A 14,713-nucleotide genomic window follows, 5' to 3' on the forward strand; every position below is an offset into this window, starting at 1 on the left:
TTACACACACCATGTACCCATAGCACTTAATTTTGAAGTGATTAATTAGTAGATTTCAAAGATCAGAACAGGAAAATAATTTGATTATTATAATAAAATGTATATAACTACAATATCTTTATAAGCATGTAGTTGTAATTAAAAAGGAACTCTGGCTGGCGTAGCTCAGTGGATTGAGCGTGGACTGTGAACCAAAGCATCACAGGTTCAATTCCCAGTCAGGGCACATGCCTAGGTTGCAGGCCATGGCCCCCAGCAACCGCACATTGATGTTTCTCTCTCTTTCTCCCCCTCTCCCCCCCTCACTTCCCAGTCTAAAAATAAATAAACAAATAAATCTTTAGAAAGGAAGTTACTGAGAGAGATGTTTTTTTGTGCAATATCTGACACTAAATGCATATTCTGCTCAAGTGTATTAGTCATTGAGGCCTGAAAGTACAATTTAGATCAACCTAAATATAATATATAAATACCTTGGTAAACATTTATTATTTTAGAACTTGTTTCTTTTCCATAAGGTAAACTGTATCATTCCTTAGCCTTCCTATATAAAATGAATACTAACTGTAATATTCCTAACCCATTTAATACGAAGCTATAACATATTTTCTTAGTTTGAAACACAGAGAATCTTTGAGAACTGATAGACTGTCCCAGCTAACCCAGAAGATAGTATTTCAGCTCGGACACTATGTTGTTCAAGACTTCAGGGAGGTATTTAAAAAAGCAAAGAAGAGGTAACCGAGAGGGCAGGGAGGAGTGGCAGAAAAGAGTCATATCCTCGATGATATAATGTAATTACATCCTAACTTTCTATAAGATAGCTCGCATAAAATTCCACCAATTGTATTAGAGGACTATGTTTGCTTTGAATATACTGAAGCAGAAGAAATTAGTTTACAGTTTGCAAGTATTTTTATAACATTTTTGCTTTCTATTCATAAAGACCAGAGCTGATGTCTTTAAAAAAATAAAAACTAAAAATAAAATATCATTAAATCAAGAAGCCAGATGCAAGATGTTTATATATTTGTTCTGTCAATACAATTCTCCACATTTTGATTAATATGTAAACCAGTTTTTAAAAAGTGACCAACTATGTAGGGGCATAGAGATAAGCAAATAGATAACACTGTTTTGTATTTTCCTTGCAATGAGAAACTGTATATATTTTGATAAATGGACACAACCACACTCAGCAAGTAGCTGTGTATTGTGGTGAATTCCTGTGCAATTACCGAACTTTTCTGGAATGCCCAGTGGTCTCTGGATAAATTCCTTCTCCCTCTGTGGTAACAACTTGTCAGGTAGACTCATTTCCTGTTTTTATCCAAGTGCTAAAAAAACCTTCCAAGAGCTTGGGACGAGTCACAGTGTGATCCATTTCTTACTATCAGTAACTTTGAAGCACAAAGGACAACTTCAATATTTATTCTCTTAACTGAATTTTGCTAACTCTGAAATACACTGAAGCTCAGTAGTAATCAATAGCGAACTATAACTGAACACCAAAAGCCATGATATTTTTACACATCTTTTAATTGCTTTTTCTTTAAAGAGTATGGATTTTAGTTCTACTAGAGCTTCCTGTGTTCTTCCACACCAGCGTCATAGGAAATCCTAATGTTCTCAAGATTTCTTTCATTTCGTTGCACCTGCTTTTCAGGATCAACAAGTTAGTTTACAAGCTTGAAGTCTCAAATTCAGAATACTTACTTGTGGGTGAAATAAGAATCCTGGAGAAGGTCTCAAGTATTTCTCTTTTAAAGCTTCAAGTGGATCAGTTAGTTTTCTTTTCTCTACTCTGAAAGGTTAAAATTAGATTTTTGGATATGAATCAGTCTCAAATATCAATTACTACACAATCACTGACATTTAAAACAGCTAACAATAAAGCAAATGGTAGGTTGCTGAAAAGCACACTAATAAAAATATAAAGACATCTGTTCAGTTCTTAAAGAATACTCATGGCACCTCTAGGTGCTCAAAGAAAGAAGGTCCCATTTATAATGGAAAAATCCTATTGAATGACTAGTAATTACGTAATGAGGAAATATAAAAAATGGAGACTCCTGAAATCAGAGGCAATTGATGACAAATTTGTACCTTTCCACTTCTCACATAGACAAGAATGTTTGGTGATTTTGAAATTGTGAGAACAGGGTTCATTTTGAAAATGAAAGTCATTTTCTGTCAAGAAGGTACTCCCACAAAGTGGATCTTTGTCTAGATTTCTTCCATATTTGCCAGTGACAGCAGGAGAGTTTCTAAGCACACGGTACACGCTGCTGCCACTCTCTGAGGTTTAAGTGTCTTCTTCTGGATGCCAGTGCTGGTCAGCAGGGCACATGAGGGGTGGACGGTGGGAAGAGGATGAGGAACTTTTTGAAGATAGAGATATATACAACTTATATATCCTTCTGCTTTAGAAAACTTGTCATTCTACTTTCTATTAAGCAAATAGGAAAGGATATCGTGGGTTGAATTCATTTCTTTTACCAACTGTGAGTAATTTTCTTTTAAAAACTTGAATAAGTATACTTTTAAAATAGAATCAAAATGAATAAAAACAGCTACCACTTCTTGAAATCTTATATATGCTATGTTTTGCATACACTGTTTCACTTAAAACAGGTGCTCTTATATCCACTTTATGGATTTAAAAAAAAATGTTTAAGACATGGGAAAGATGAGATTTCAACCCAAGTCTTACACTAAAACTGGGGTTTAGACTTTTCACAAATTTGGTAAAATAACAGGCCCAAGGGCCTTAATCAAGACTGAAATGGCAGAGAGAAGCTTGACATGAGAGTCAGCAGGAGGAAGGTTGGGAGGTGATGAAAAAGGGGCAGTGGGTATATGAAGCAATTGGAAGTCCATGGCGACTGGCAAGAAAGGAAGTCTGACACATCATATTCACAAAGGACTAACATGTATCAGAGTTGGAGACACGGATAAATTCTATGGGCAATGTGTGACATATAATCTGCCCACAAAATACAGCAGATCTGTTTTCTCTCTCTAATAATGGGATTGCTACAGGACTGAAGATATAATAACTGAAAAACAAGTACCCAAGCATGATAGGCTGATGTCTCTGAGATATTCTGAGTGTCCTTTTTCATTCCCTGTGTCCTGTGCAAGTAGAGGTGGCCCTTAACCTACAGGCCTTCTTTCTTGGTTAATGTGTTATAGGTAACGTAGGTAGAAAAAAAAAGGTTTTAAACAAAAAAAGAGTCTGTAGCTCTAGTCCCTATTAAGCAACAGGAACTCAATAAATATTGTTAAATGAAAGAATAGATTATCCTTCATAAAAGAGAGTCAGCCAAAAACTTGCAAGTACTTCTAGCTAAAATAGGCCCAATGGAAAAGCATCTACGTCTTCCATGAACTCTTGATGATGTTCAAGATTTGGATGAGAAAGTAAATGAGAAAAAGCGCAGTGATATTTAAAATACATAATAAGGGTAATTATCATTATGCATACGCTTTAAAGAAAACTAGTATCCCTGGCTGGCGTAGCTCAGTGGATTGAGCACGGGCTGGGAACCAAAGTGTCCCAGGTTCAATTCCCAGCCAGGGTACATGTCTGGGTTGCAGGCTATAACCCCCAGCAACCACACATTGATGTTTCTCTCTCTCTCTATCTCCCTCCCTTCCCTCTCTAAAAATAAATAAATAAAATATTTAAAATATATATATAAAAAAAAGAAAACTAGTATCTAAACACTAACATTCTGAAGGGTCAAGCGAGTGTTACAGTACTCTGTACAACAAGTATTTTATGAATATATACGTGTCTCCCAAAGAATTTTTGGACACATTAAAGGAAACTGGATTATGAAGGCATCAAAGAGAGATGTGTTTTTTTTTTAAGCTGAAGACTCACGTTATATACAAAACATTTTTGTGATTAATATTTCATTGGCTTGGGACTCCTAACAGATTTATGTAGAAACAGAGTATGAACAGTGCTGATGAAGGCTTGTTGGTAGGTTAGCAAAGAGCAAACTCTTGCTGTTCTGTGTCCCGTTTCGTTCCAAATAACCCGACCCACTGAAGTGCCCACACATATTTGCATTAATCCTTCAGGAGCCTCATTCTTCCGCCACTTGACAACTTGCTTTAAATATGGCTTTCCCATATTTTCCACTTAAAAAAATATGTTTAAAAATAAATTTATTGTCAAGGGAAAGAACTCTGTGGGCCTATTCCAAAACCCCAAATTCAGAGTCATCCAAAAATAAGTCCAAACTTTGACTTTTGGAATAAAAATGAATTCACTAGATCAAACAACTGGACTCTCTGTTTTACAATAGTAATTAAAATGGTTTGTTAAAAGCTGTAACTCTATGGTGTAGGCGTTAGCTTTCACACATATGTCCACATTGAACCATCTCCCTCCTACCCTTACCTGTAGATGGGGTCCATAAAGAAAGGGGTGGGTCTAGCATGCTGCAAGGAGCCGTCTGATGCAGGTCTTGGTTCAATGTTGCTTCCTTTCTTTTCCCCAAACACATGGTTTTTTCGAGGCTCGTTAAGCTTTGTCCCACTGGCTCTACTTCTACTGCCCATACTTAGATCCAGGGGCTGGTCTTGACTTGTGGCTGGTGTGGCAGGAGGCTTGGAGGGTACTGGAGTCAAGGGCTTCTCGTCTTTTCGCTTAGTGGTGAGATCAAAGGGAGACTCAGAGCTTCCCTTCGGCAGTTTCTTTACTTCACTTGGTGATTGGGGTTCCATTTTCAAAGGTAACGATCTCAAGTCTCTATCAGGAAATGGGTACATTGACTGAGAGAATGCTGGAAAAAACGGGAGGGGAAACATGGAAGGGTAAGGTAAAGCTCCAACTTTTTTGTCTTGCAGCCCCACCAGTCCTGTTGAACCAAAGTATTTTTCAGCAATAGAAGCAATAGCCTTTATAGAATCATTCACAGCTCCTGACACCGCAGTTTGCTCCTCTAAAGATGGTGAGAAAATGGAATGATTGCTGTATTCTTTCTTATTATGTATTGAAGCCAGATTCTGAAGAGGGCTTACTTTGTCTTTGAACATTTTACCATTTTCTTTAAATTTTTCTTTATCACTTTCAATGTCACTTTCCAGATCAGAGCCCGAGGTTGTTTCCAGGTCACTGCCACTTGGCGTACTGACATCATCAAGGTCACTACTCTCTGACTGGTCACTGATTTTCTCAAGGGGCCTCTCTTCAGAGGACCTCTCGGGCTGGAGCTCCACTGGCTTATTGTCCCCTACAGGTGGGTGTTTAGAGAGTGCCTTCAAAATATCCTGTGTGGCTGGCAGTATCTGAGGATGTGTCATGAGGGGACTTTGACTTTTGTTTGTCTGTTCAGAACTTGATAGTCCTTTGACAGGAGAACTAGCAGGTATCAAAGGAGGCCTGTGGTACAAGCCGGAAGGAAACAGACCAGGGAAGCTAAAAGAAAATCCAGGAGCTGTTGGAAAGGTAAGACCAGCAGGATGCCTATTGGCGCCAAAATAGTCAGCCAGGCCCGGGTTGGCATGACTCATATTAACCATGGACGTTTTATCCATAGCTGGGGTTCCAGGAAGTGAAATGCCTTGGCCAAAAAATCCACCTGCCGCAAAATGGTTCTTGCCCTCACAAAACCTCCTGTGTTTATTTAAGGAAGACGTAGTGCTGAACATTTGTCCACAGTCTTTGCACTTGATTTGGGTTCTGCAATCAGCATGCATGCGCTTATGACGACAAAGGTTTGAAAACTGAGTATAGGATTTATGGCAGACCTCACCTGTGTGCAAACAACAAAAAAGAATCTCAGGCTTTATGGCAATTGCTTCTGAATTTAGCAAGCATCACAATTGGTTTACCCAAAATTTCAATCAGGAAGCCAGGCAAGGATGTTGGAACTCCACCCTGGGTGCTCCAAATGCAGGAAACCCCACTCCACCAGATTCCAAAGCAAGGCATCCAACCTGACAAATGTCTTGAGGCAGCACAAATTGTTCATATATATAAATATTGCATCACCCCCGCTGCACCACATTTTGCATGATATTCTTGTCTTTAAATATTTATGAAAAAATCAAATTCCAGCATACATTGATTTCCCACCCAATGGCTACACTAACAGAATCTTTAAAATTAAAGTCTTTGGAAGTATTAAACATGAAACATAACAGGAACCCCTCTAAAAGTTGAGACCGTTTAAAGAATTCTATACCGCAGGCACCAGAACAAAATAAAACAGCCTTTTCGCTCAACCAAAAACTTCACCTTTCTTCTCCCTCCCCTTGGGGAAAAGCCTGTGACCGCTGTACCATTATTTAATTTGAATTATATCATATGCTCTCATCATTCACACATCAAAGCCACACAACAATACACATTGTGTATTCTGAGACATTTTTAACAATCATTTTCATGATTTGAGAAAGACTGACATAATTTACAATGGCTCTATTTTAAGCCTGCAAAGGAAACTAAATTGAATGTGGCCCATCCTGCATTGCTGGTTCCCATGAACTATGATCACGTCCTCTGACTTCCCCTCACACCAGTGGCTGTGCGAACCTTCCTGCAGTTATGAAAGCCCCGTCCTTGGGAAACATGTCCACTTGTTGTCATATCTTCACCCATTATCTCAGGGCTTGACTTTCTGTGTGTTACCGCCAACTACGGCAGAGCAGGGGAGAGCGCTGTGAGTGCACTGATCCGGAGAGAGCAGGGCAGTGGGTGTGGCTGGGAAACAACCTTTTTCCCTGAGAATTTGCCAGGGAAGTAGAACATCTTCCTCCTTACATAGGTGCAAACAGATCTAAGTCTATTTTAAGGCCAAACTCTGTAACCCTTAAGAACTCCTTTGCTAGGTAAGAATCCCACTTCACAATCCAGCAGGATTATAGGATTTGCTTCCTAAGTGTCACATTTCTTATTTTACTTTAATAAAGATGAGTCTACTTGAATAAAGATGAGTCCACTTTATGTGTGAACTTATCTTAATGCTTTTGTGCATGTTTAATAGATACAGAAAGATAACACTCCTTCTTGGTCATTGCAGAAACAAATTTATATAAGAAATTAAACTGAAGACAAAAACAATCTTTATTGGTTTCATGAGATGATTGTCTTTAAGCAGAGAGTGGCTGAATTCCTGAGCCAAGGCGATAATAATAAAAACAAACAAACAAACAAAAAACCTCAAAGGAGATTTTACAGACCTCTGTTCATGCAGAACTCACCCAGAGCTTGGATTATCCCCCACACCACCAAATAAGAAGTAACCAAGTGATTCCACATCTATGTGTTTTACTGCTAACAGCGGAAGTGCAGTACTGCCTGTGTCAGTGTGCTTAGTGACATTAAAGGAGTTTCCAACTGTGGGATGTTTCATAACATGGTTGAGGCTGGAACAGACATTGTGACGGGAAGAGAAGATGCTGGTAATTCCTTTTCAAATCATTCTACTGGAATATATCGACCCGAGTCTCCTTTAACAGTATACACTAGCTAACCATATACTATATGAATATCTGTATGCATAAAAGGAATTTAAATATTACATATAATTAAACTCTTTGATACACTAATTAAATCCATATGATGTAAAGGGTAGAAACATGATATTTTCCCTAGTTACACCAATTCAGTAACCTGAGTAATAACAAGAAATAGTAAATAAAGTGTTGGAATTATAAAAGTACACTCATTAAGAAAGTGACACCTCTCCTCTGAGCATTAAAATGTCTTAATGGGTATTCAACCAAGGTGTAAGTTTTTAAAGGGCTTGAAACTTTCTGGCAAAGAAATGCTCTGTACACTTCTTCCCTAGAGTTCAGTGGATTTAGGAAAATCAAGAGCTTCTCTGCATCTGAGCAGCAGAAGGTGCATTTGACTTGGCTGATTGCACCGTGTGTGTCAGATCTCCAGAGCACAGAATCGGGGATGTCTCCTCGGGCAGAGGCTTTGTTTTTCTCACGTGGAGGCCTGGCCCGGCCCACCACAAACCACCAGGCCTCCAGGTAAACGGCTCAATTGATGTTGAAGTCTATACTCTACAGTAATTTTCTCAGTAATAACGAATTAGCCAGCAGTTAACATTGCATTTTTCTACTTATTAAACAAATTAAGAGGTATTTTGAATATATGCAGCCTATTAGAGCATGTGGTTTCTATTTGGGAAGGCTGGAGGTTTTTGTAAAGGCAGTGAGTAATTACCTTAGTGATGGTGACTTTGGGCCCAGGCTTGGCGGTACACTGTAATAAGAGACAGTTGCCATAAACACACCAGTGGGGGTAAATCGTGGTGTGTGGCCTTCTGGTGAGAAACAGATATCAACTCTAGGTGAACCTCCTCCACTCCAAAGTCTCCACACCAACTCCTCTTTTGTTCTGAAATTACATGGCTATTATTCATAATTACCCCATGGTTCTCTGTCAGATTTTATATTTGAAGAATGCCATCTGTTATTTAAATTTACCAATAATTACTGAAAATACATTCATGGGAAATCATTTGTGCAATCTAATTGGAGAGGGACACCCTATAGCACTTTAAAGTGAAATACTTGACTTCAACACAATTAAAATTCCAGATCCCAGAATCTTACATGACAGGAATTTGTGTTTTCTGACTTTTTTGTTTTAAATAATAGAGAAAGCATTAAATGGGTGATCCCAATTCGTTGTAGTCTATTTCACTCTTTTTTCCACCAAAACATATGTATTTCTGAAAAATCAGAAGTAAATTAATTATTTATGCCTGTAGCACTTGCAAGTACATTTTTAGGGCATCACAGCCTAGAGGCCAGAACTTTTTTTTTGAGACAAGTCTAAAATTTCTATTGTACACTTTATTTCCTGCAACTTTCACCAGAGCTTTCCCGAGGGAGGCTAGAGCAACCTCTTGTCCAACTGCTAGTCCCTTTTGCTCCCCTCAGGGAACCTGTGAGCCAAAGAGGACTCTAGTGTAAGCTGGAAAAGGAAAGGGAAGCTCTCTTGGTGCTCGGAATCAAAAAGGGGGCTGAGTCAAAGCCAAATGGAGGAGGGCTAGTATCTGGCATCTCGGTACTGGCACTGAAAATTAGGTTTTTTCTATTAGGTCTTGTCGTAGTGTTTCATATACCTACTAGAAACCATCGAATATCTGTCAGAAAACAGTTCTGCAAGGGTTCCCAAGTCAGAGGTTTTGCCAACTACTGACTATGCTTCAATCAGTTCTAAGCTTTTCTGGATCCAAAATCAGTCTTGAAGTTTGTGACATGGCTCAGTGAGTCACTGTGTCTCTATGCCCAGCCGAGCAAATGGATCAAACGAAGTCCAGAGTCATTGCCCAGGTGGACTGAGAACCACTGATTTCTCCGATGAAATGTTCCAGCTCAATGCAGAGAACAGGAGTGGGTAAACAGAAGAAGAAGCCAAGTGAGGGTTTTATCTGACTTTATTTGAAGTACGTTCCTACAGTGTTCTGCACGTTTTAAGTAGGTGGTCAGATTGGATGTCCCCTGAAAACACACAAACCCACTGCCTGTAAATTTGTTTTAGTGCAGTGAGTTACAGAGGCAGCGTGTCCAGCATCAAAGTGAAAATGTTCTGCTTTTCAAGTAACAGAACTACCGATCTGCAGCCTGTGATCGGCAACAACGGGTAGATTAAAGGGCATTTTATTTCCCTCTCTCCCCACACACACACTCACACATGTACACACCGAGTCATAAGCCTACTTGCCAGGTGGGGTTCTTCCGGCTCTTTCTGATCCAGAACAGGTTTTTATCACTTCATCTTGGTTACTGGTATCTGCTATTTGCTGTTTTACAAAGCCATGAGCGTTCTCAGTGCGCGACAAATCTGGTTGTCTCTATTAAATCCTACAACCTGGGGAGGCTTCCCTTTCAATATTTAACGACTTCTCTTTTCTCTACCTGTTATTGATTTCATCTCAAAGAGAACACCCCAGGGATCATAGACAAAATACCATGGATCTGGTTATAAAAGATTTTCTGGTATTAGAAAATAGCCCTACCGGATTGGACCATAAAGAGCTAATGCGGAGACCCCTCTAACGACCATGTGTGGCTGCTCTCCTGATCACACAGGGCCTTTTGGACGAGAGACAGATGCAGGAAGGAGGGCTGGAGTGTTAAAAACTTACAGATGAAGGGCTTCACACTGCTGTGGATGTGCTTGTGTTGTTTGAGGCCTGATGAAGTGGCAAACGTTTTGCCACACTCCGGGCAAGCGTGGGCCCGGGCACCAACGTGCTGAGAGCGAATGTGCCGCTGAAGGTTGCTAGGGTCCGTGAAAACCTGCTAGGAAATGAGTACTGATTAATCGAGAAACTTAATTCAAGGGCACACTAGAGAAGACCAGGAGTGACTCAAGAAGGAATTTCGTTTATGCGTTTTGATTTTGGTGATTTGTTTTCCCCAAAGACCCAAAAAAGTTATGGTTCCCAAGGGCAAGCTCCTCTCGGGTATGGGCTGTACATCACTCAGCTCTGTATCCTTAGCACGAAGTGTCCATTGGCATCAGCCAAACAAAATGATGAATGACATTGTTAGACCGTATTCAGGCCTTTTTGATCTCATTGTGAAATAATGACTGGGATTGGATAATAACATGCTGGTCATGACACTATTAAAATTGGGAAGTTATTTCCATTCTTTAAATAGAGACATATTATGTACACAATTGCGGGGATTTTGACAAAAGTATCACAATTCTATTCAAAGAGTTCCCCAAGGGGTTAAATTCTAACACTGCATTTCAGTAAATTACCAGTAAGCTAAAATCATCCCTTTGGACACTTTACTAACAAAACAATAAAGAAAAGAAAAAGCCTCCCACATACCTGAAAGCAAACATCTCTAAAGATAATTTTGAATGTCATAATTTCCACTGGCATGAGAAAAGATACTCAAATGCTATGAAAAGTTTTTGCAAACTGAAATCAACTTTCATGACACCAGGACGTTTTTCAGTTAATTGAGAAACATGAAAATTAAATACTGCGAATTATTGTTCCTGTAATGGTCACGGTGAAGTGCATTCATTTCACTCTCATGTTGTTCCGCAGCTGGGCACTAAGGCAGCAGTGGCCACTAAGGGACTATGCCTTTAATTAGAATTAAGTTTAATTAGAATTTATGATGGGGACTTGGGTGGAAAAATCTGCAAATGTAGAAGTCTCCCATTCTTTCTGAATAGGCATTCAGAAACTTTATGTGGCTTCCTCACAAATTGCTATTAAAATAAATCAGTAATGTGCATTGGATAAAATTTTCATTCTCCGTAAGGCTATAAAACAACCCCGTGCTGGCAAGCCAGTAGCGGAACCAGGAATTTACCGTGGATGTCTGACACCTAGTTCTGGAACTCACCATTAAGCCTCACTTCCTCTCTTACAAAAATAAAACGATACCCACTAAGTGTTTTTATACACTGCACTAATGCCTTTTAGCATACAACACTCAGTCTACTTTTCTCAAGATATTTATAGTTTCCCCTCTCAAGGCTTGTTTTTATATATCGTAGCAAGTGATAGATTAAGAGAGAGCAGGATGACAGAGAGGCCAAGTAGTCTAAAAATTCACTGTACCTTGGCACAATTTTCACATTCATAGTGCTTTCCACTGTCATGTGACATCTGGTGGCGAATTAAATTGGACTTCCAGTTAAATGCCTTGGGACACTGATCACACTTGTATTCCCTCTCTTCAGTATGTGACAACATGTGTTTCTCCAGGCTGTTAAGAGAACAATTAATTTAATAGGACATGGTGACAAAGAACACATTCATAAACAGAACGTCATTTTATTGCTAGTCCAAGTGGCAATTAAAGAAATAAGAAGGAAAAGTTGTTGAGCGGAGGAGGAGGCAAGAAAAGAAACAGGCTCGGGACAGACAAAAGTACATTTTATGTTTCCTAGACTGTGTCTCTCACTAACGCAGAGAAGTACCCCTGTTGTTAGAAAATAAATCTGCTACAGCTAGCAGGGATTGCCAATTTAGGAGCGTGATAAACAACCGGCTATTTGTCAAGTCTAGATTCACTACACAGTTCTGAAAGTAACACATATTGCTAACACCCACTTAAACACATTCAAACGTTAAGAAAATGGTTAAGGACATGCAAGCAGGTATTCTGTCTGATGCATATAACTTCTAGATTCAAAAAAGTAGTTTTGTTTTTGCCCACGTCACCATATGGGAAAGTGTGCTCTAAGCTGAATAGTTAACAAGCAACTTCCCAGTATTACCCTGGGATGGGTGAATGGACAAGTAGGTAGACTGATGGATAAATATGTCTGTGTACAGATACAGACACAGATATAAAGATATAAATATTTTTATATATAGAAAGATATATGTAGTCTATTAATTATGGAGAAAAGTGTGTAATATTTAAAGTGAGTGAATTCTTAAAAATCCTCAAAGGAAAAATGTTAGAAGTTTCTCACAAGCATAGTTTCTCTGTGTTTTAAAGCTCAGAATATTTTTCCTTCTCAAATGTTTCCCCTTTCTCTAAAAATTGTATCGGAAATGTGCATGAATATAATCAAAAGCAAATACAGATAATGGATTACAGTGAAATTCAGAAGGTGTTTGCAATATCTTTGCTAATTAAATACACAAACACATAACACAGTAGGACACTACTCCCACATAAGGTAACCAGAGCTCCTTGGAGATATAATAGCCTGTTTCAAATTTGAAGAACAAAATACACAAGATGGGCTTTGAACATGTTGTTATGGCAAAAAACAAGAAAGTTGTAGATCCATGCCAAAAGAATTAGGGTGCCAATTTGAAGAGATGCCTACTGAAAAAATATGCAGAAATATAAGCATCAATAAAAATAATCATCTCATATTTTCACAATAACAGTATTTGAAAATATGCAAACAGAACCCCACCAGTCACCTTTGGAAGATGCTGGGAAGCCAACTAATTATTCTGGAAACTAATAAATTAAAGGAAAAACTCATCCACAGGCTCTTGTCCCTTCTATAAGAGCTGTACCTGAGGGTGAACAAAGAACCAGGGGAAGATCCTCTGTATAGAGTTAGTCCAGATAACAAATAATGAAAGAGTAACAGAAGTAAAAACACATTCATTTTGCAGCACCTAAAGAATTAATGAATCTGTGTGATCCATTATGTGTCTCCTGGTGGGAATAAATAATACCATCAATGAGGTATTCTTCCCCAAACTTTGAACCTAAATGTGATCAAAGGGATATATCTCCATTAACAGGAAATAGGGGCCCGGAGAAAGATGCTAAACAACTCCAAAGTGATGTCATCAGCAGAAGTCAGATGGGAGGAAATACTACAGGGAAAACCACTCAGCTTCTTCCATGAGTAAATTGTAATGAGAGAAAGAGAGAGAATAGATGATAATGAGAGACCAGAAAAGAAAGTGAGACAGACAGACAGACTGACTGACCGAGTTTAACTGAGGGGCCTATAAACTGAAAGAGATACAAGTGGCCTGTCTACCAGTTGCAGTGATGGACCTTCCTTTGATCTTAATTCAAACAAACACCGAAAATCATGATATACTGCAGAAACGTGAACTTGCGTTTTAAAGAGTCCTTACTCCCTATAGCTACAGAATGAACTATTTATGAATAAAATCATATCATGCCCAGGATCTGTGGCAAACAATCCAAAACAAGTGTAGCTGGGACAAGATGGGCCTGGCATGATATTAGAGCTGAGTGTCTGGGGTTTATTTTACAATCCTCTCTAGTTTTGTGTGTATTTGAAACTTTCGTAGGAAAAAGTTTCTTAAAAAGTAAAATTACCAAACATGGGATCACACTTTCTCCCCTATGTTTTATTTCTCTGTAAGGTGACCACTGCAAATTCAAATATCAGGTAAGGCCTCGGTGCACCTAGACTATATCACCCAGATGTGGAGACGGAATGTGTGGGAGTGTGGGGAAAATAAAATGTCCTTCCTCCTATCTTGATAAATTAGAAACACCTTTCCCATATTTTTTTTTCTCTTCCTCACCTCCCTCCCTAGAATTCTATTCATATTGGCACACACACTTATTTTTCCTGCCCCATGAGTCAGTCACATTAGCAATGCTATTCTATTTGAGCACCAGTGGCGATATCTCTGTGAACAAAAGGTACCAGGAGAGTACAGGTGTGTGGAGTCACAAGAAAGGCCCTATCTTTATCTACACTGTCATTCTCTGTTACACAAGTTGAAGTGTTAACAAGAGAGTTAAGCGAGAGATAGCAACCACTGAGGTAACATTGAACTGAGTCAGAGATATCTTCCACAATCATTGTACAGACTCTTATTCTCACCATTGTCCTTTACAACCCATGAAGGCATGTCATTTTATGACATACATCATATGCCAATATGTCTGTCAAATCAGAAGCTCTGAAAGCTAGTGGGAAAAGACTGGGTTAAACATAGAGTTGTACCCTGGCCCCCTGACTCCAAGGGTGTGATACAGCTTTAGAGTATGCTAAAGGGCACGTAGTGGGGAAAACAGAGCAAAGCAAAGGGAATGTTGCTTTCTTTGCTTCTTCTAAGCAGCATGAAGCCCACACTGTTTCATGGAATTAGCGGCTATCGAGTAATAAGTGATAGAAGAATTAAAAGGCAAACGCTTCTCACGAAAGCAACTTTTATGTATACTGCTTTTAATCAACAGAGAAGCAATCCAGTCCGTCATTACCGAGACTCAATAAATGAGGAAGTCTATC

The 14,713-nt window shown here is 39.0% G+C and overlaps 1 protein-coding gene across 9 annotated transcripts in view; it reads right to left on the minus strand.

Annotated features, from left to right (window-relative positions):
- Nucleotides 1-14,713, minus strand: part of MECOM (MDS1 and EVI1 complex locus) — a 551,819-nt gene that overhangs the window by 25,850 nt on the left and 511,256 nt on the right. For 5 of the 9 annotated variants that reach the window (XM_036017648.1, XM_028504501.2, XM_036017646.1 and 2 more), the window contains 4 exons: nucleotides 11,577-11,724; nucleotides 10,131-10,287; nucleotides 4,415-5,771; nucleotides 1,717-1,804 (listed from right to left, as the gene is read on the minus strand). In XM_036017648.1, coding sequence (XP_035873541.1) covers nucleotides 1,717-1,804; nucleotides 4,415-5,771; nucleotides 10,131-10,287; nucleotides 11,577-11,724 — 1,750 coding nt within the window. The remainder of the gene's footprint in view (nucleotides 1-1,716; nucleotides 1,805-4,414; nucleotides 5,772-10,130; nucleotides 10,288-11,576; nucleotides 11,725-14,713) is intronic. The other 4 variants (XM_036017645.1, XM_036017647.1, XM_036017651.1 and 1 more) reach the window with 3 other exon arrangements.

The sequence above is a fragment of the Phyllostomus discolor genome, chromosome 2 (assembly GCF_004126475.2).
Source record: "Phyllostomus discolor isolate MPI-MPIP mPhyDis1 chromosome 2, mPhyDis1.pri.v3, whole genome shotgun sequence".
Lineage (NCBI taxonomy): Eukaryota > Metazoa > Chordata > Mammalia > Chiroptera > Phyllostomidae > Phyllostomus > Phyllostomus discolor.